Source organism: Cebus imitator, unplaced genomic scaffold (genome assembly GCF_001604975.1).
Source record: "Cebus imitator isolate Cc_AM_T3 unplaced genomic scaffold, Cebus_imitator-1.0 Scaffold367, whole genome shotgun sequence".
NCBI lineage: Eukaryota > Metazoa > Chordata > Mammalia > Primates > Cebidae > Cebus > Cebus imitator.
Genome location: NW_016107682.1, coordinates 1,256,601 through 1,278,573, shown reverse-complemented (window position 1 = coordinate 1,278,573; position 21,973 = coordinate 1,256,601). Strand labels below are relative to the sequence as shown.

The 21,973-nt window shown below is 36.8% G+C and overlaps 1 protein-coding gene across 3 annotated transcripts in view; it reads left to right on the top strand.

The window, feature by feature from the left end:
• Nucleotides 1-21,973, top strand: part of ITPR2 (inositol 1,4,5-trisphosphate receptor type 2) — a 494,659-nt gene that overhangs the window by 30,431 nt on the left and 442,255 nt on the right. For all 3 annotated transcript variants that reach the window (XM_017507022.2, XM_017507021.2, XM_017507027.1), the window contains exon 2: nucleotides 14,518-14,588. In XM_017507022.2, coding sequence (XP_017362511.1) covers nucleotides 14,518-14,588 — 71 coding nt within the window. The remainder of the gene's footprint in view (nucleotides 1-14,517; nucleotides 14,589-21,973) is intronic.

Genomic DNA, 21,973 nt, shown 5'->3' with positions numbered 1-21,973 from the left:
AGGCTGATCTTAACTCCTTGCCTCAAGTGATCCTTCACCTCATCTTCCCAAAGTACTGGGGTTATAGGCATAAGCTACCACCCCTGGCTCATACCTTCCTTTGGCTAGTATTTCCCTGCTTTGTTTTTTTCTGTCCTAATAATTCTAGGTATGACTCTTGTAAGTAGCCTATGGCTGGATTTTTTCATCCAACCAAAAATCTACCTTTTTTTTTTTGAACATGAGGTGTTTTTATTTTGTTAAATCCTTATAATAGTTTCATTTTGCAGATGAGAAAGCTGAGGCCCAGAGTTTAAACAATTTGTACAAAGTTATACAGTAACTGGCAAAGAGCTGGGATCTGCATTCTGATTTCTGGCACTTGTACAACCAATACCAGACTTTATTATCACTATTGTCCAGAGGAAGGAACTATGGGTATCATAAAATCTCTTGACATCTCTAGTGAGTGCCTGATAACTGAGAGAGAGGCCAGGGCCTGACAACCAATGATACAAAGACTAAGAAGAATCTATTTTAATTCTTCTTCATTTGAGTAGAGAGAGTCAGGTATTCTCTAGAGCTAACCCAACCCTAAGGTGATGTTAAGGAAGGTAGCAGTAGGTGGTATGGTTAGCATCTTGGTTCCAGGCATCATGCCAGTCATATCATATCCATCATCATCCTTGTGAAGGAACTGAAGCCCAGAGAGGTGAAATGATGAGGGCAGTCCTGATGCGAATTTTCCTTCTGGGTCTTCTTGTTCAAGGTATGCATTTCTTATACTGAAGGTTAAATGGGGGTCATTTGCCAACAAATTTTGGGGATTGCTTCTCTCTGCCGTGTTTCCAGCCAGTCTCTGGTTGGAATGTTCTGGCATATAATATCCCTTCAGTGGCCATCCCTGATGCAATGTCCATGTCCATGCCTTGGTCAGTGGCTACTTGGCCCAGCTACATGACAGTGGGGGCCTGAGGCAGGAACTCCTGGGCCAGTGCTCATGCCCAGTAGTAGGTGACATCACCTTCCTCATTTTGGGCTACAGCATGATTCACCAGCCCCAGTACCCACTTAGTTGTTGGCCTTTGAAGATGAGTTTCTTCACTAGGGCCACCCCCAAGCAGTGTGTCAGCCTCTGAGTGCCTCCTGACCCCAGGAGGAGCCATCAAGTGGTTTCTCAATCAGTCCCATGACTTCCGAGGCAGCTACCACTTGGAGGTCACAGGCCAGGGCAAGCTCCAGACCTCCACCCAAGGTGAACCCATTCATAGCCGCAATGGTGGGTGCAGGAAAGGCTGTGATGTCCTTCATCAGACCTTGGAATTGCTGGACAAAGACCCCCACCTCTGACTCACTTATTGGCTCCCACTCCTTCAAGTCTGCACCTGTACAGAACAAACCCTTCAATCTACTTCTGAAGAGCAGGACACTTGCTGGCTCTCCTGCAGCCAGCCAGAGCTTCCAGCAGCTCAATTATGAACACCTTTCCCAAGGCATTGTTGTCCCAGGTCTGTTATCAGAATCTCAGTGATTTCTTGGTCCGGACCCTTTCGGGTATGCTTTTGAATCTTGGGGCTCAGTGTGCCCCAGCAGAATCGCAGCCCAGGGCAGGACATGCAGCCTTGGGGTGCAGGCTGGGAGGGAAGGTGCCTCTTGGGCCCTCCCCAAATCTATCTTTTAAGTGGTATGTTAAAAAATTAAATTTACTATGATTATTATGGACAAAGGACCTAAGCAGACTTTTTTTTTTTTTTTTTTCCAAAAGAAAACATACAAATGGCCAACAGGCATATGAAAAGTGCTGAACATCTTTAATCATTATGTAAATACAAATTAAAGCCATCATGAGGTATCACTTTACCCCTATTAGAATGGCTGTTATCAAAAAGAAGATATAGTAAGTGTTGGGGAGGGTGTGGAGAAAAGTGAGCCTGTGTACACTGTTGGTGGGAATATAAATTAGTATAGACTTTATGGAAAACAGTCTGGAGGTTCCTCAAAAAACTGCAACTAGAACTACCATATGACCTAGCAATCCCACTGCTGGGCATATATCCAAAAGAAATGAAATCTGTAAAATCAGTATGTTGAAGAGATAGCTGCACTCCCATGTTCATTTCAGCATTATTTCTAGTGTACAAGATATGAAATCAGCCTAAGTGTTCATCACCAGATGAATGGATAAAGAAAATTTGGTGTATATACACCATGGAATGCTACTTAGCATTGAAAAAGAAGGAAATCTTGTCATTTACAACATCATGGATGAACGTGGAGGACATTATGCTATGTGAAATAAGCTAAGCGCAGAAAGGCATATACTGGATAGTCTCACTTATATGTGGAATCTAAAAATGTTGAACTCATAGAAGCAAAACATAGAGTAGTTGTTGCCAGGTGCTTGTGGGGGCAGAGGAACAGGGAGATATTGGTTAAAAGGTATAAAGTTTCAGTTAGACAATGTAAGTAAGTTCTGGAGACCTATTATATAGCATAGTGACTATAACTAATAATAATGTATTGTAGACTTGAAAGTTGCTAAGAGAGTGGATTTTAAATGTTCCCACTGCAAAAAAAAAAAAAGTATGTGATATGATGGATATATTAGCCTGATTTAATTGTTTCACAGTATATACATATATCAAAACATCACATTGTACACTATAAATATATACCATTTTTATTTGTCAATTGTACTTCAATAAAGCTGTGATGAGGAAACATTTTACTGTACATATTCAACAAAGTATTAAGTACATTGATATTTTAACTCATTCCTGTACAATTCAGAACCATAGAACTAGTTAACTCTGATAATCCCCTTTCTACTTATATGCTGCTGTTGGTATTATAATGGTATTTAATGGTATTTTAATGCTGTTCTTTTTAAACCCCATGTATTAGTTATTATTATCCTTTTATACTGACAATATTTGTTTAGATTAATTTATATTTACCGTTTTTTCTCACAATTTCTGCTTATAACTCAAATCTTTCTACTAAGATAATTTTTCTTCTGCCTGGAGTATATCCCATAGAAGGTTTTTAAGAGAAAGTCTGTTAGTGGTAAATTCTTTGTTTTTGTTTATGTAAAAATACTTTTATATTACTTTATAAAATACTTTTATAGTTTATTATTTTATATTATTCTTAAAAGAGATTTTTCTGGGGCCACAGCTTTAGGTTGATAGCTAAATTTTCTATTAGAATTTGAAGAAATGATTCTCTTCTGGCTTGGATTATGGATTCTGAGAAGTTTACTGTTCATCAAATTGCTTCACATGTACTTGTTTCTCCTGTGCGGTTTTAAAGACCTTTCCTGTCTTTGCTGTCCTGTATTTTTCTTCAATGTGTCTAGTGTTTTAAAATATATATATTTCATGGAGTATGTTGTATTTTCTGTATCTGTGGATTCATATATTTCATTAGCTATGAACATTCTCAGCCATTATCTCTTCTAATATTGCCTCGCTTTCATTCTCTTCAGTCTCTTTTTCCAGGATGCTAACTATATATGCCTGATAACGTTCTCATCCTACCCTTTATATATCTTAACCTTCTTTCATATTTTTCTCTATCCTTGTTGTCTTCTGCTTCATTCCAATTAATTATTAAAACTTTCCTTTGAAGATATTAATTAGCTATGTATGGTTTACTGTCTTAAATCCACCTACTTATTCAATAATTATTTTTCATTCCTAGGAATTCTTTACTAAATCTATCTGGCCATAATTTTTAAAGTGATGGGGTCTTGCTGTGTTGCCCAGGCTCAAGCAATCCCCCTGCCTTAGCCTCTCAAGTATCTGGGTCTGCAGGGGTGTACCACCATGCCAAGCTCTCTGACCATTTTTGATTGGTTCTTCCTCCTTGCCCTTTTTATAAAATTTATCTTTTATTTCTTTAAACATTTCATCATATTTTATATTTTTAGTTGATAATTATAATATTTGTTGTTTTTGGTGACTCATGCATAGTAACTTGTTTCCTTGTCTTATTAGTAATTTAAAAAATATTTGAGTTCATATTTCTTTGAATTTAATCTGCAGTGTATCAACTATAAAATTTTTTTGATTTTTTTTTTCTGAGTGGAAAGTTTTTTCTTGATCACAACTATAAATTCTGGACAAAATATAAAAAACAACTATGTGTAGGCACTGGAGAGTGACCAAAAGCAGACAGAAACTTGGGGTGGTGGAGGTGTGTGTACTAGGAAAAAGAGAGTGGGACAAGGTGGGTTTCTGATTTTTATGGCCTTTTTCCTGAGAGCACCTGCAAATTGGTGTCAGCAAGGTGGTGAAAACTCAGATAGAAATGACAGTGTGGTAGTGGTAAAGATCTGAACCTGAACTTGCCTAGTGAGTCACTTTTACCAGCACCAGTGATTGTCTGGCTCTTTGAAGGTGATTGAGAACTGGTAGTAGTTAAGGTCAGCTCAGCCACTACTAAATAATTGACCTCAGCTGGTAGAGATGCTGTTCATGCTCTGAGAAAGGTACTTTGCAGATGCTTTGACTTTCATGAGAACTGTAATGGACAAGCTAGGACACAATGCTTCACAAACTGACTTTTAATAACACTGGGTTCAAAGAGGTTGAGGAGGCAGGTTCAAGAGGCTAAAAAAAGGAAGTTATTAGATGGAGAAAGAGGAGCCTAGAAGAAAAAGTTATGATTATTTTTTTTTGGCTGGATTAGGACTTTAAGCTTTCAAAATATACAGGCAAATCCTCGTGAAATCATTGTCAGATGGATATGTTTCTCTTTGAAAGGCTATGTGTAACTCTTTTAGTTGTTTTCCCCGTTAGTTTCATTAGTATCCATACTCTGAAGATAATTGCTTCACAAGATGATGGCTTCTTGAAGTGATTTATAAAAAGATTAATATGTCAGAAACAGCATTCTCTTTGTAGTCATGTGATAACCATATTTTGAAAAGGTAATTAATAGTTATATTAAATCATTTGATCAGGGTGATAGCATTCATCAGAAAATTTAAATATATGGATTCATTCAGTATTTTTAGTAGTACTTCAAAGTTAATGTTTATGTTATAATTTATATGTGGATATAGGTTAATTATGTCTTTGATGGAAAAATAAGTGGGAGTATTTTGAATACCTAAGAGCAAGCAGAATTCTAACTTTGAGTGAAGCCAGTTTTAGAAATATTGGCAGCAACAAACCTATGCATGATTGAAAAACTTATATATGGGATTCAACACACTTTTAATATTTAGGCCAAAATATGTGTTAGTCAAGAATATTATTGAAATTAGACAGGTCTAAAAAGAGGAGATAATGCTAAATTTATTTGTTTAAATTTACAAACCATTAAAAACTTGCCATGTATGCACCTATGCAACAGTTCTGCATGATCTGCACATGTACCCCAGAACCTGAAGTAGAATTAAAAAAAAAGAAAGTTAATAGCTTAGAAAAAGGTTTTTAGACTTTGTAAAACAAAAGAATTAACAGTGTTTTAAACAAGAAGTTATAAAAAGATTTTATTAGTTAAAAAAATAAATCACATGCCCTTAACTCTTCTTGTCATCATAGACAGGCAAAATATGAGTGTAGCCATGAATGAATGTGGTATGTTGCATCTGTTTTGCATTTATAAGTTGGAAAACAATTTGGCAGAAAGTTTTGCAATGAAATTACTTCCTTCTTTGCATGATTTGAGTTATTTATGGCCTTATACAGGAGTATCCATAGGACCTGTCAGATATATGGTGGGAAACTAGACATTTGTAGAACCTTGTATTTGTTGTAAAGTTATTCTGCGTTATGAGACAAATTCATTACCATGCAAACATGAATTAACATCCTTGAGATTGATTATTTGGGCAACTTGAGTGTTAGCTAAGTTAAAAAATGTACCTATTACTAAATGGCAAGATATTACATTTTAAAAATAATGTGTTCTAAGACTATAGTGAATGAATGGAACAAAACCACTTAGTACTAGTATTTAGCTTGTAATGATAAAATAATTTGTAAGTTTCTAAGAAATAGATGCTAAACACTTAAACTTTCAAACTACAGTGTATAAATTATGATACATGTCAGAGAACACTAGTGAAGGATGATAAGCCAACTCTAGTCACAAAACAGAAGGAAACAAACAAAAAACCATAGAAATACGAGGAATTTGTGGGAGCTGCCCCATTTAAGAAATGCAGCACAGTGAGGTTCAGTAACTAGCATAATAAACACAGCTGGTCAAGGATGAGAAAGTCAGGGTTTTTCTTCTCTTCTACTGCTGCTTCTAAATGCAGGTGAAGGAGGGAGTTGAATTGTGGAGGGGGGAGCCCCGCAAGAGCCGAGGCAAGGGTCTGAGGCCTCAGTCTGTTTTCGTATAAATATTGAATTAGAAAAGAATTAGAGATATAGTTACATAGTTATTCCTATATATGATCATAAATAACATAGCTATACATGTGTAATCATATATATATATATATATGTACAATCTTATATTCTTTAATTTTTCTAAGTCTCAGGTCATGAAGTATGGAACTGAAGTGGCATTGAGAAAGAGGTGACCTTAAGGCAAGATGCTCTAAGCCTCTGTCACGCCCACAATAAGGGCTGCTGGAGGGCGCCTCGGCTCTGTGGTAGCATCAGTGCTGTGAAAGCACCTGCTGTTCAGCCAGCTAGGGAAGGAGATATCCAAAATGGCCGAAATGTCTCCTTCCACAGGGGAGTTAAGAGAAAAGTCTGCTCTTCCAAGCTCTTGTGGTAGGCCTGGCAGCTGTCAGGGAGGCCCGCAGACATCTGGGGGCTTAATTGTCTCTGTGTAATCCTGTGCTTCAGCGGTTATGCTCCTTGTCTACTTTCATGTTCCGCTTCAGCACCTGGTTCCGCTCTTTCTTCTAAGATAAGAATTAGTAATAGTAACATAAATTTTAACATCCTTGATATTCTTGACAAGTACGAAAAAATGTGCTGACGCATTAGGTTTTCTCCTCCCCTCGGCTTCTTGAAAATCCTGAGCCCCTGTCTCCAAGACATGGAATTTACCTGACCCTATCACTGACTACCATTACCTTACCCTATCTACCCTGCTTCCTGCTTTGTGCTCAATAAAAGTCAGTTTCTAGGCACTTGGGGCCACTGCCAGACTCCACACTTTGGTTGGCAGTGGGCCCCTGGGCCCAAACTCTCTTTTCTCTATCACCGTGTCTTGTGTTTTTATTTTCACAGTTTCTTGTCTCCAAACCTGTAGAGAGGGACTCACAAGACCCTATAGGGCTGGACCCTATATTGAATGACGTGCCAGGGTTGTGGGGGCCTGTGGTAGATTGGTGGGGTGGAGGGACAGTTCAGGTGAGAAGCCAGAAGATTGCAGCTGAGGGAGAAATTCATATAGTCAAGCAGAGTGAAAATCCCAGCATTGAGGGATAAAGTTATCTGTGATAAAGTTCTGAAAGTTCTTTTAAAGACAATTTCATGATGCTTATGAACCTAGCCACCATCTTAATCCCCTCTCTATTAAAAGCTTTTAGTAATGTCCAGTGTGGATGCCCCATCTTCTCTCTTTCCCCAAATTCATTTTATTTAAATGCATTTCAGAGCCATTTTGTTAGAAATGAACTATATCACTTAGTGGTAAATAGATCAGATATACGTGGTAAACAAACATCATGAAAATAATATGCTTATTTTTTAATGTATTCCAGATAGAAATACCACTTCTGGCTTCATAAAGGAAAAGAATACAACCAACATTTTATCAGTTATGTGGCGTAGTTGTTGGAATAATGAGGGGCTGGAGACAAAGGATTTATTTGTTTTCTTTTAGAAATCTACTTAAAAATCTGATAGCCATATATTTTATACATTAATTTTTTTACCCCATGTGTATTCCTAAAATATATGCTGTTTAGTATTGCCTATATATTCATCTATATAATGGAATTATATAACATTATTTTTGGACTTGCTTTTTTTAAAGCTCAACTTTATGTTTTTGAGATTTTTAGTGTCATTGCATGCAGCACAGATTTTTCTTTTTTTGGTAGTTATCTATTGTATGAAATTATTCATTTAGTCATAACTCCTTTATCCATGTTACTATTGATGAAAATTTGTTTTTTTCAGTTGTTGCTATCATAAACAGTGTTGCTTTGAACACTCTTGTTTGTATATGTCTTCAGATGCAAGTTTGTAGGATTTCTGTAGAGCATATATATGTCTAGAAATATAAATGGTGAATGGAAAGGTATGCCTATGTTCAACTTTTAAATGTCACATTTTTTTTTCCAAATTGCTTGCTCTAATTTCTACTCCCTGTGGCAGTGAGTGAAAATTTGCATTGATTCAAAACCTTAATAACATTTAACATTTTTCCTACCTTATTTTTTACCAATTTGTTGGATGTGTAGTAAGATTTTAATTTGGCTTGAACTTTTTTCTGATTACAAATGAAATTGAACATTTTATCAGATTTTAAAAGATATTAGTGTTTCTTCAGGCTTATTCCTGAGTTATTTTGCATTTTTCTGTTTGGTTGTCTTTTTCTTATTGATTCTTAGACATGCCTTATACATTTCTGATAGTAAGCCTTTGTAGCAAATATCTTTTCCTAGTTTGTAACTTGTGTGTTAGGGGGATGCTATTAGTATTTATGGCTTCTTTGTTTGAATGAGGAAAAAGGCGTCTGTTGGCTGCCCAGGCTGTTCTCTTGTGCAAACATACCATGACTTCTGGGCAGATGCAGTTGTGCCACTGTATGTGGCTTCAAAAGTGGAACATAGACCACATTTCAGAACTGATTTTGTGTGCTGCCATCCTTATTTATTTTATTATTTTTTTAAGACAGAGCCTCACTCTGTCTCCCAGGCTGGAGTGCAGTGGCATGATCTTGGCTTACTGCAATCTCTGCTGCCTGGGTGCAAGCAATTCTCCTGTCTCATCCTCCCAAGAGCTGGGATTACAGGTGTGTGCCACCATGCCCTGCTAATTTTTGTATTTTTTGTAGAGACGGGGTTTCACCATGTTGACCAGGCTGGTCTTGAATTCCTGACCTCAGGTGATTTGCCCACCTCGGCCTCCCAGAATGTTGGGATTACAGGCCTGAGCCACCATTGCTGGATGCTACCACCTTTTTTTATAATATGCTTGTACAAAAATGCACAAGCATAGCAGTGGCCTTGTGACTCTTCTGTCTCTTTATATTGTCCTTGGGTGGATGGAAGTCCTTACTTTTAATGTCGATAAACTTATTGGTCTTTTACGTTTTGTCCTTATTGTTTAGTCTGGCTTAAATAATTTTTTTTTATTCGTGAGTATCATCACCCATATATTCTAAAAGTTTTATAGTTTTGCTTATCACATTTAAGACTTTAATTCATGTGATGACTTTTTATGTGAAGGAGGGATTATGTCATTTTTCCCCCCAAAGACAACAAATTATCCTAACATCATTTAATAATTCATCCTTTCCTTACCTTAATATGTTTTGGTGTTGAGTTTCTAGGTATGGCAGAAATCAGGAAGGCATTATGGAGATTAATGGTGTTTGTGAAATACTTCGGTGTACAATACTGCTTTCTAATTTTAGATACTATAAAAATGGAATTATAGAATTATGAGATGTTAAAGCTGGAATAGACATCAATGAAAGTCAATTAGCATTTCTGCTACATCTTTATTATTGTACCATGCATGTATACTTGCAGAGCAGAGCATGTGGCATATATAAGAGAATACAGGTTCAGCCTAGTGGAACAGAAGGAGGGAGCCAAGTCTGTGGTCTTGTAGATCTGAGTCCTAATTTTGGCTTTGCTCTTGAGCTGTCATCTCCACCATATCATTTGAGCTCTCTAATCTGCAAGAGAAAAATGTTTTGCAAAATAGTTTGGAAATTAGTGATCATATTTATAAATACAGAGAGCAGTACTCCACATGCAATCAGTGATTGACAGATCATAGTTACTATTTGATTGAAAAGATAAGACTAATATATATGACATACTTATGAATCATCTTGCAAACTAGAGGATAATTTAAAATTACAATTGGAATTCTTAGAAGAATCTCCTATTGGGGAAATATAGCTTTAATGAAGAAATAAAACTTGAAGATGTGTTCAAAGGATGGATTTCAGTTAATTTCTGTAGACTGAAGCCAGGTAGGAAGGATGGAGTTCAGTTATGTTTCTGCACATGGACAGCGGTAGAGTGTCTTAAACAACAAAAACCTAGAAAATGCATAAGAAAACAACGCATTTTTGACTGTTGACATTTGTGAAAATAAATAATAATATACTTTATTTTTAACAAAGATAAAATAGACCAAAGGTCCATCTTTATATCTATCCCTATTTGGTTGTGAATTCTGGTCCTTAGGTTATAAAAGTTAACTGCCCTACTGGTGGGTGGGAGAACCTGGCTTATCAGTGGTACACATGAAAAGGACCTGGAATTATTGTTTACTGTGAACCCAATAAAAGTCAGAGGGGAACCTTGACTGCCACAGGAGCTACTAAAATTGTAGGATGCATTTCTGCAAGTTTAGTATTTATTTATTCTGTAAGTTTAGCATTTATTTTTTAGAGCAGGTTATCTTGGCCTTTTTCAGAAGATGACATTTTTGATAATTTTCTAGGACATATGTACATGGGGAATACTTCCAAATCTGTCTTCCATCTCCTGTTAGTCAACTGTTTATTGCTTCTAGTTATTTTAATGTTTATGTTAACTGTCAAAAACAGCATTACTGATTTTAAATGTCACTTCAATCATTCATCAGTTAATAATTATTTAGCACCATCTATGTTTTGAGCATAATGCTTAAAGATGGCCCTATAATGGTGAGGAAGAAATGGGCTGACTCTCTTGGAGCTTATAATCATGTTGCATATATTTATATGAAATTATAAAATTGTAATGGGCTGTGATACAATCTATTGGTAGAGGATAGCCTAGAGTATTGCGGGAGTGCAGAGCAGATACTCCTAATACATTTAAGGAAGGTTAGAGGGCTTTTTAAAACACACAATCCTTGCCCTCAGAAAGTTTTATTCTATGGGTCTGGACAAAGGAAAGCTTTTTTTTTTTTTTTTCTTTTTTAACTCCCCAAATAATTCAGCCAAATTTGGGAAACACTGATCATGAGTGGTTAAAATGGGCAAAATCATGACATGGTCTAAATGAATTAACTAGGGATGGAATAGATTCATGTTTTTCAGACGATTTCTTCTCATAGACCAAAGGTCAATCTTTATATTTATCCCTATTTGGTTGTGAATTCCGGTCCTTAGGTTATAAAAGTTAACTGCCCTACTGGTGGGTGGGAGAATCTGGCTTATCAGTGGTACACAAGAAAAGGACTTGGAATTATTGTTTACTATAAACCCAATGAAAGTCAGAGGGGAACCTTGACTGCCACAGGAGCTACTAAAATTGTAGGATGCATTTCTGTAAGTTTAGTATCAGAAAGAAGGAGGTAATAGTCCTCTGTACACTGCCCTCATTGGGACGCATCTAGACTCATGTGGATAGTCTCTAGGATCACAGGTGAGGGGATGCTGGCACTTGGGTGTATGAAGGATGCTAAACTCCTGATAAATATCTACATGAAGAAGCACTGGAGATAAATCAGCTTGTTCATCTCAGAAAAAGAAAACTTAGTCTGTATAGTCCCAGAAGAAGGAACTGGGAACAGAGGGAGAGTTAATTAGGAAGCCAGTATCATTTATTCATTGACTCATTTGTTTATTTAACAAATATTTATTTAGCATCTATTGCACCTCATTCTAGTAGATGCCAAGGATATAATGATAAACAAGATGGATTTCTGACTTCATGAGCTTAAATTTTATTCTGACACTCAAGACAATTAGGCAAGTAGATATAAGAAAATGTGGTAAGTACTGGGAAAGGGAAGGTATTATTTAACCTCCATGTGAACACATTTCTAATATGCTGTCAGAATGATGGTAAATGGTAAATACATTGGCTCTGGAAGTATTCAAGAAGAGGCTCTTGGGGATATTGTAGTTGTTGTTCCAGGATTTTGGCAGGATTCCAACTACCATTAAAATCCTGTTTGACTTTTAATGCCAATGATCATATATGTCTTATAACAGATTCATACTCCTTGCATCTTCCTCCTCCTCCTATCCATTTTTCCTTCCATTCTCTTCAAATTCAATCCCAGTTCTTTAAGTCTTCAGGATTAAATTTGTGATTTTCACAGACATTTTTGTATAAGGACTGCCTTTGTGATTTTCACAGACATTTTTGTATAAGGAATAGGACAAATTTTTAGAGCTAAAGTCACTCCTAATTATTATATTTTTATCTGGGCTATCAGATAATTGAGGATAGATATTAGTGTTTACATAAATACACTGTCATCTGATTTATAGCTTCGATTCCCATTCATCTTGATGGCTGGTCCACACAGGTGGGGACTCAGTGGCATTCCTAGGAGCCTGTATTTTTGTGGGAATGTACACGTACAAGGAATGAATAGAATGCCAGTGTCATTTGTAATTTTTACGTTATGTAATTTGTATGTGCTCTAAATAAGACTATGATTTTTTTAATCATTGTATTCGAGTTCTTAACATGTCTTGACTAATTAGAAAAGCTGAACTTTCCCTCACAGCACTTTTAGTTACATCTTATGTTGTGATATTCTCACAACTATTGGAGCCTTTCAGATTCAATGTTACAGTTGGACATTGTAGAAGTTGGATATTGTAGAAGTCTGGGTTTGCTTTCTCTTGAGCCAATGTGACTTCCTGTTTCTAATAAATCAGTTTTTAGAGACCCTAAAAAGGAATTTCTTGCATGCCTGGCAGCTCTTGTAAAACCACATTTTAGTAAACCAGTGTGAATGAAGGATATATTAAAAAAAAATTGAAGTAGAAACTGTACTCCTTGACCAAATCAGCATTTTGTTTTGTGGAAATTGGATCCCACAGAAAATCCTGTTGATTTAGGAAGTGTCTGCTTCCAGTAACTAGATAAATGAAGAACCAAAAGTTTTATTTTGATTAGGATAACCATCCTAGTTCAACTCCTGTGCTGGAGTTGATGCATGCTAGTGAATCTGGTTAATACTTTTCCTTTTTTTTTTTTTTTAATTGCAAGATTGCAGTTTGGGAGTCTCCCTTTAAATGACTTCAAATAAATACATGTAAGTAATTCACATACATTCTCACAATATTCTGGAAAAATTCCTGGGTATTCCCACCATGTAACCAATGGAGAAATAAGTTAGTGAGTCTGATATACAAAGAGATCTTTCTCTTTGAACAAGAGATTCATGTCTCCCAGCTCTCAGTTCAGAGATTCAGCTTCTCTATCTTGAAATTGCCCTACAAATTGGCTTCTCATAAATATTTTAAGAGAGATTAAACATGTTGTAACTACAATGACAATGTATTCATTTGACTTAGATTTGTTGAGCACTTGTGTGTCAGGCACTCTTCTAGAAGCAGAGAATATGTGAAGACACAGGAGATTCTTGATTTTATTTGTCCATTAAATGGAAACTGCCAGAATTTGTACGAGGCACTTTAAAAATATCAAGTCATGGCTGGGTGCGGTAGCTCACACCTGTAGTCCCAGCACTTTGGGAAGCCAAGGTGGGTGGATCACCTGAGGTCAGGAGTTTAAGACCAGCCTGGCCAACATGGTGAAACCCTGTCTGTATTAAAAACAGACAAAAAAAGCTGGGCATGGTGGCGAGCACCTGTAATTTCATCTACTTGGGAAGCTGAGGCAGGAGAATCACTTGAACCCAAGAGGCAGAGGTTGTAGTGAGCCAAGATTGTGCCACTGCACTGCAGCCTGGGCGACAAGAGCAAAACTATGTCTCAAAAAAAAAAAAAAAAAATCAAGTCATTTAATCTTCCTAACAATGCAGTGAGGTAGGTATTTTTATCCTTATTGTTTAGGTATAAAGAAAGAGACATGAAGTCACCTAGCTAGGAAGTGGCCAAGCCAGAGATTGAATGCAGGATAGGTAGTATAACCACCTACTCTATGGGCACTCCAGAAGCCTGATCTCATGAGCTTACACGTTCCCTGTAAAACATACATACACACAGGAAAAAAAAAGAAGACAGGAAAATAAAAACTATGGATAATCTGACCACTCTTAATATTTTGCTGTGTTCCATTCCTGTATGTATGTGTAGAATTGTGTGTGTGTGTCTGTGTACGTGTTTAAGCATATATGTATCTTATTGATGGATTACCACTACATTCACAGCATACTATAAACATTTTGCAAGCCAGTGCATTTTGTTTAATGTAGCTTTAAACAGCTCTACAGTGTTTCATGTCATGAGATATCTAACCAGTTTCCTACCACTTAATAATGTTTCCTATGCTTCAGTTTCATAAACCTGGCTTTATGTCTTTACAACCAAATCTTTTTACAGACCTGTGAATGTTAAAAAGTTACTTAATGAAGAATGGTATTAAAACTTTTGGTAAATATTTATGCAATATCTATGTACAGTCTATGATTTATGAATACGAGAAGGATGTTAATAATGTAAACATGCTTTTCCTTCTAGGTTAGTGGATGACAGATGTGTGGTGCACCCAGAGGCCGGGGACCTTGCCAACCCTCCTAAGAAGTTCAGAGGTAAGAAATACATATTTTTTTAATGTCTGAGCTAATAGGGCAGATTATTTTTGTGTCTCAAACTAAGTAATGTCAAAACTTTATTCAATGTGAAACTTTCAGATATAAATATGTTCACTGAAAATTCAAGAATCTTTCCATTGTTTTCCTTTTACATATTAAGGGATTTATATGAAAGAATAGTGTTAATTTTTGTTTTGCTGGACAATGGTCTATCTGTTAAAAGGAAATTTCAGTAATTAACTGTGAAAGGCTACTTTTCAAGCCAGTAAATGCAGCTGAACAGTATTTATTTATATGCTTATCTGACAGCTGTATTATAAATGTTATAGTGTTTCATTGTTATCTTTTAAATTTATCTTTGTAAACTCTTCAGGAGTGTGGCAATGATGTGTTAGCTTACTTTTTAAAATAGCAGTTTTGATGGTGTGTAATAACTGACAATTGTCTTAGAACTCCTAAGTATAATTTTAGAAATAGCTTGATAATTTCCTCAATGAGAAATTGAACCTAGTAAGAGACTGATGATAACTCAACTCCTACAAAAGAATGATTAATGGAATCTTTAGAGAATCACAGAAAGCTAAAACTCATCATTAAAAGCTTGTCCAAATCAATTTCATAATTTGTACATACTTATAATACTAAAAATACTTTTAAAATGGCATTTATTTTGAAGAGTGTATAAGCATTCATTCTCATAATGGTGAAAAACAGCCTTTTTAAAGGATTAAAAACTGGAGAGAGATGGAGGGATTCTTCAGAGCTATAAGCCCAAATCAAGATGGCCGCTTACTGAATGGAAAAGGGAAAAACAGTTAGCATTGGATTAATGTTGACTGTTTTTACGCTCTGTGATAGGCATTTTATAAACAATATCTCTCATGGGAATATTTTATTTATTTCATTTTCCCTAGATTCAGATCCTTGCAGAGAAACTGACATGCACACAAAAAAAAGTCCTTTAAGTTATATTGGCCACTTTATAAGAGAGCTAGACTTTTCCCCAAGTAGAGAAATTTGCATAAGACAGACTGTGGAAGACAAACTACCCACTGAAAACATCTGCAAAACTACTCAGTAGGGATACTTCCCATCCCTGGGCAAGTGAGGTCTTCATGCAGTAAACAGTTTCCACTGAGGATGGACTTAGAATGAAGCTACTGTGAAGGTGACACGTAAGCTACTAATATTCAGGAACAACCTGCCAGAGACAATGCAGGAAGTGTGTATGAAATGATTCAAAGTTAAGAGGGTAGAGAAACCCTAATGGAAGGACAGATGGTATGAATAAAGGTAGATTCTGAAAAGTATGAGCTAGCACATTGTGTAAAGATGAATAGAGAATTAGTGCTCTAGAGGAGAGATCTGAGGAAACCACCCAGAATGCAGCACAGAGAGATACAAAGAAGGAAAATTTGGATGAGTCATAAAAAGCTTGGAGGATGGGTTGAGAAGCTCCCACAGTGTCTCGCTGAATTCTAGAAGGAAAGGCTAGGGAGACTGGAATAGAGGCAATATGTGAAGGAGTGTGGGTGAGAATTTACTAAACTGAAGGAAAACACTCTTCCCCAGGTGGAAGAGGCACACTGAGTTCGGAGTAGTGATGATAAATACAACCACATCCACCACTAGACACTCCTTGGTGAACTGTAGGGCATTGAAGAGAAAAGTTCTAAAAGCAAACTGGGACAACAAATCTGTATTTGTAGCAGGAAAAAGCATGAGGTTCAGGTTTCGACTGTACTGCTTGCTGACTGTGTTATCTTAAGTAGGTCACCTACCTGCTTTGAGCCTCAGAGGACGTCTGTCATTGGCTAGTGGGAGTAGACATGGCTAATAACAAGAACGATGACTACCACACAACGTTTTGTGAGCCCTGACATATTTCCAGAGAATAAATGTAAAAGTGTTTTAAGTCATTATACAAATGGTAGTTAACCTTATGATAGAAAGGCATAATGCATTTCCATTAAACATATTTGACTCAACCCTTACATTATTGCCTCTTCAAGAGCAGGATTTTATTTTCTTCTTTTTGTGTTTTCCAGGCATAGTGATTTGCCCATAGTCTGTATCCCCTAAAATAGCCATTAGGTGCTTTTGGATGAGACACTCAAACTTTTTCTGGGATCATGTGATAAAACGTGGTTACCAGGAGTGTTCATACTTCACAGGCATGAGCCTGGGCAGCCTTGCTCCTCTGTAGGTCCCCAAGGAAGAATGAATCTTTCAAAGATTAACATTTACACTTCATGACTGCCTTTCCTCTTTTCCTCTTTCAATCCACAGTGAGGTGAATTGTTTTAAATTTGCAAAGATTATTTTAGAGTATCTAAGGGAACCTGGGGTAACAGCTCTGTACCCACAAGGTAATTATATGCAGATACTTGGTCTCGTATTATTCACTGGGCACTGGTTCAGAGCATGAATCACTTTTTCAGACACTCCATCCTTCTGGTGAAAGGCTGGCTTTCCTGTAATCCAGTCTTTGAGGTCATTATCCTTGCTAGTTTACTCTCATTTTCTACCTCCCATTTTAGACTAAACCATTTATCTTACTACACTCATCATTGGAAAAAGAGGATTCTTTCCTATTGAGAACTCAGGGTTCTCTCTTATCTTAAAGCCCCAGCCTTTCTTTCATGATGCATTGAACTTTATCCCGCCAGAGTCCCAGAGAATTCCCTGAGCTGGGTTTGCCTCTGCCCTGGCCTTCTTAACAGTGGGGAGCAGGCAGTACATGACCAGTTGCCTCATCCTTTTGCATAGCTTGTCTTTATAGCTCTCGCCTTAGGCCACTCTGCATGAATATATTTCCCCCATTCCTTTTGGCTTTAAAAGCCATTGCTGTTTCATAGATTTGCCTCCCAGAATCGCCATCCCAGCATTTCCAGACTCCCCTGCCAAGTTTCCGGAGCACCCTCCCTTATTGTTACTTTTTAGATAAGGGAAGAAACAATAGCATATCAACAGTTCACCTCAGTTCCTCTTGCCTCAGCCAGACAAATGATATTCTCAAATTAATTTGAAAAGATTTTTGTTTTTTATACTCATGCTATGATTTGTTCAAGCGAATCATAACATTTTACAGCTGGTAGGCAATTAAAAGTAAATCTAGTACAACTCCTCCAATTTTTTTGACTGTGGCAACAAAGTTCCACAGTGAAATGTTCTTTTGTCTGTGTCACATTACCTCACTTGCGAACAGAGGAAACTAAGTTTTAGCAAACAATTTCCAAAGGGTTATTTAAAACCTGGTAAACAACCATTTTTCAATAGATACCATACAACAGATTGATATTAACAGAAGCATAGTAGCTTTTTCTTATGTGAGTAAAATTTCTTTAATGATCAAATAATCTCTATTTTTAAAAGGTAGACTGTAACATTTGAATAAATTTTGCTCTACAGAAGAGTTGTGAAGGCATACAGAGAATTCTCTTCCACTCTCTTTCCCGTTATTTGCATCTCACTGGGGACATTAGTCTAAACTAAGAAGTTATGATTTGTACATTACTAGTGACTACATTCCAGACTTCATTCGTATTTCACCAGCTTTCCATTAAAGCCCTTTTCCTGTTCCTGATCCCATCCATGATCCTTTGTTACATTTAGTCATTGTATCTCCTTAGTTTGCTCTATTCTGTGACCTGGTCTTGGTCTTCCCTGGTTTTTCATGATCTTCATATTTTTGAAGAGCACTAGCTAGGTATTTTATAGAGTGTACCTTGTGTGTCTGATGCTTTTGTCATGGTTGGACTGGTGTTAAAGTTTTGAGAATACCCCAGACGTTATGTGCCCTTCTCTCTGCTTCATACCAGAGGGCACATAATACCAATAGAGTTCGTCACATATCTTATTTTTTGATGTACAATTTAACCTTCTTCCCTTTTATAAGGCAGTTATTTAAATTGATTTTATATTCTTTCACTTTTTCCCTATTCCTTTCCACACTTCTCCCCCTTTTCTAGAAAACTCTTCTTAGTATTATTTTTCTAAAATTCGTATATTGATAGATGTTCCATTTTTATTAAGAGAAGTCAACTTAAATCAACTTAAAGAGAGTTTTATGTCCTTCCTTACTGTCAGGGTGATAAAACATGACAGTAATGGAGAACCCAGGGACCACTTCCTGGAGGATGGAGGGAAGAGAAGACAGTCCCTTCTCTTGGTTGATTAGGTGTTTTTTTTAGCATTGGGCTATTTGGCCTTGAAGGCTCTAGTTCTGAGATTCTCTGATCATTTTTCACTTGACTATTTCATAATGCACCAAGCCTACCATGGGGCCACTTCTGGCAATCAACACTCAGTCATTTCGAAGTAATAAGTCAGAATGCTTCAGGAATTGGAACTAGTATAGAGAATTTCTTTGCTGCAGAATGCAACACTAAAGCAGGTAGTAAAAATCAGGGACCTGGGGGAAAATGGATAAAATCTCTTCTTTAGCTCAGTTCCTTTTCTTCAAGTAATTCAGGGAAGTCCTTTTAAAGACTGGGCCTAACCTTTTGCCTCTGCTCATGGAGGTTACGCACTCATGTGCATAAATGAAAGTGTGTTCTTGCTAGGCAGTTGCTTTGACCTTTTACTTAGGCGAATGAATGTGTCAAGCTTGTCTAACACAGTGATTCCCCACTCTCAGCCCATGATGAATATTTGCTCCACCAGCTTAACAGTTGCTATATTGAATTTCTTCAGGTTTGGTGTTAGAATACTTTTAGTTGTTGTTGTCGAAGACTGAAACTATTTCAGATTTGAAATCAACTAAGGTTATTGAACATGTAAAGCATGCTACACTGTACTTGAGGCTTCCTGTGCATTATTATTTAGTAATCACATGAAGTAGAAATTATTGCTATCCTAATTTGTGGAGAACGTAAGTATAAAGAAGTTATGCAACTATCTTAACGTTACTGAACTCTTTAGTGGTAGGACTGGGACTCTCACCAAGTTCTATGACTCTAGAGCTGTTTGTTTTTAACCACTATGCCATAATATCTGTGGAATTAGTCCCACCTATGAATTCTACCTGTTAGTTCTATAAAGCCACATAGATTGAATCTAATCTTTTTTCCATGTGATAGCCCATTAAGTATTTGTTTCAAATGACCATATTCCTGTGGATCTTTTCTTCTAGTATTTTTTTTTTTTTAGTTCTTTTAACTGTTGCCAGCTACAAATTCTTTAGGGATTTTTCTGTCTTCGTTATACTGCTTTGTTTGTTTTATGGTTAGGCTTCTGTTTGTCAATTGAATTCTGAGCGATGTAGAAAGAACTGAAAATAGTGCATTTGGGTTTTGCCTAATGAGAACTCCTCTCATTTTTGGATGCCACACTTGTAGCCTGTATTAGTCAGAGTTGTCTAGAGGGACATACTAATAGGATCGATCGATCGATCGATCTATCTGTCATCTATCTATCTATCTATCTATCTATCTATCTACCTATCTATCTATCTATCTATCTAATCTATCTATCTATCTACATACACATATATCTATATATCTATATATATAAAGAGTTTATATATATATGAGTTTATTAAGAACCAACAGGATACACACACACACACACACACACACGTGTGTGTGTGTGTGTGTGTATGTGTGTGTATATATATGTATGTATATATGTAGGAGTTTATTAAGTAATATTAACTCACATGATCACAGGGTCCCACAATAGGCCATCCTCAAGCTGAGGAACAAGGAAGCCAGTTTGAGTCCCAAAGCTGAGGAACTTAGAGTTTGATGTCTGAGGGCAGGAAGCATCCAGCACAGGAGAAAGATACAGGCTGGGAGGCTAAGCCAGTCTAGCCTTTTCACATTTTTCTGCCTGCTTTGTATTCTGGCCATGCTGACAACTGATTAGATGGTTCCCACTCAGATTAAGGGTGGGTCTGCTTTTCCCAGTCCACTGACTCAGATATTAATCTCCTTTGGCATTACCCTCACAGACACACCCAGGATCAATACTTTGCATCCTCCCATTCAGTCAAGTTGACACTCAGTATTAACCATCGCAAGTCCATCCCTTGTCAACTTGAACCCGTATACATCTCCTGAGATCATACATAATCTTCAAATAAAGACAATAATAATATCATAATTATACCTAACATAATACAACTGTCCTTCATACAACCGGAAATGCACCAATCCTCAACCCAAATGCTATTACATAAAGTCAACAATACTTAAATGCTGATATGAAGTGAATAAATCTATGTCACATAATAAAGGAAAAGGGAAATTTGAAGATGTTTTCTTAGTACAAGTGTATACATACCTGTACATGCTAAAAACATGGTTTTAGCAAAAGAAGGAGGAAATAATCATGACAATTACATTCCTCATTTTTACAACTGATTATGTGGTTGTAGTTGGTACTATACTGATGACTACTTTCTTTTCCTACTCATTCTGTATTCCCTTTGCCTTCAGCAAGCACCTCAGCAGGTCATGGTTTTTTTCCTGGTGGAGTGACCCAAACCTTCATTCCTGAAGGGTTTTGTAGTCCTCCCTGGATTGAGCTGATGTAGTTTCCCGTTGACCTTAATCACAGGGCATGGTAATACTAAGAGATGCCTGAAGGATCTCCTGTATTTCATGCATACTCTTCCTTACTTCCATTGTGGAGTAGTAGACTGATTTCATCTTGATAGTCTAGGTCAGTTGCCCAGACAACACTGAAGCTCCCTTCTTAGGCTATTGATTTACAGGTCAGAGGACCCCAAAGTATCCAGGTGGCAATCTTAATTTACAATTTAATGAAATTGTTGTGTCTCCTGGTGGCAGTGTTCCTTCCTCTGAAACTAAGGCCTCTAGGTCTGCATAACATAATGTCACAGGAACAAGAAGCAAAAATTTTGCTAGTGGATGACTAGGGGTGATGGTGAGTGGATTTCCAAGTCAGTAGTTCCATGCTTTATACTTAAAAAAAAATTATTAAAACTCTCCAGTTGAATGTTGTTGCTATGTTTATCCTGTGTGTTTGTGGTAAGTCATCTGTTTATAATCATTACTATTAATGCCATATTATTAATCTCTTAAGTGACAGTGGAAATTGGATAATAAGTTTACTCTCCTCCATGAGGTTTCAGAGAAGGGCCACAGAATGAAAGGAGAACACATTGCTTTTCCTTTTTGCTTCTCCTGTCAAAGCTAGTCAGGATTGTAAAAATGCTTATGCATTAAAATACTTTAGTCTCTGTATTGGGAAGAGGGAAGTTGTGTGGTTCTGAGTGATAAAGTAGGACTGTCTCGGAAGTCTCATGAACCACTGTTTAAGTCAACAGTCACACAATTAATTGTGTCTCTGAGTTATGAACAGTATGTGAATTTTGGGTGATTTGTGGCTTTAATTGTGAGATTCAGTTCTCTCCC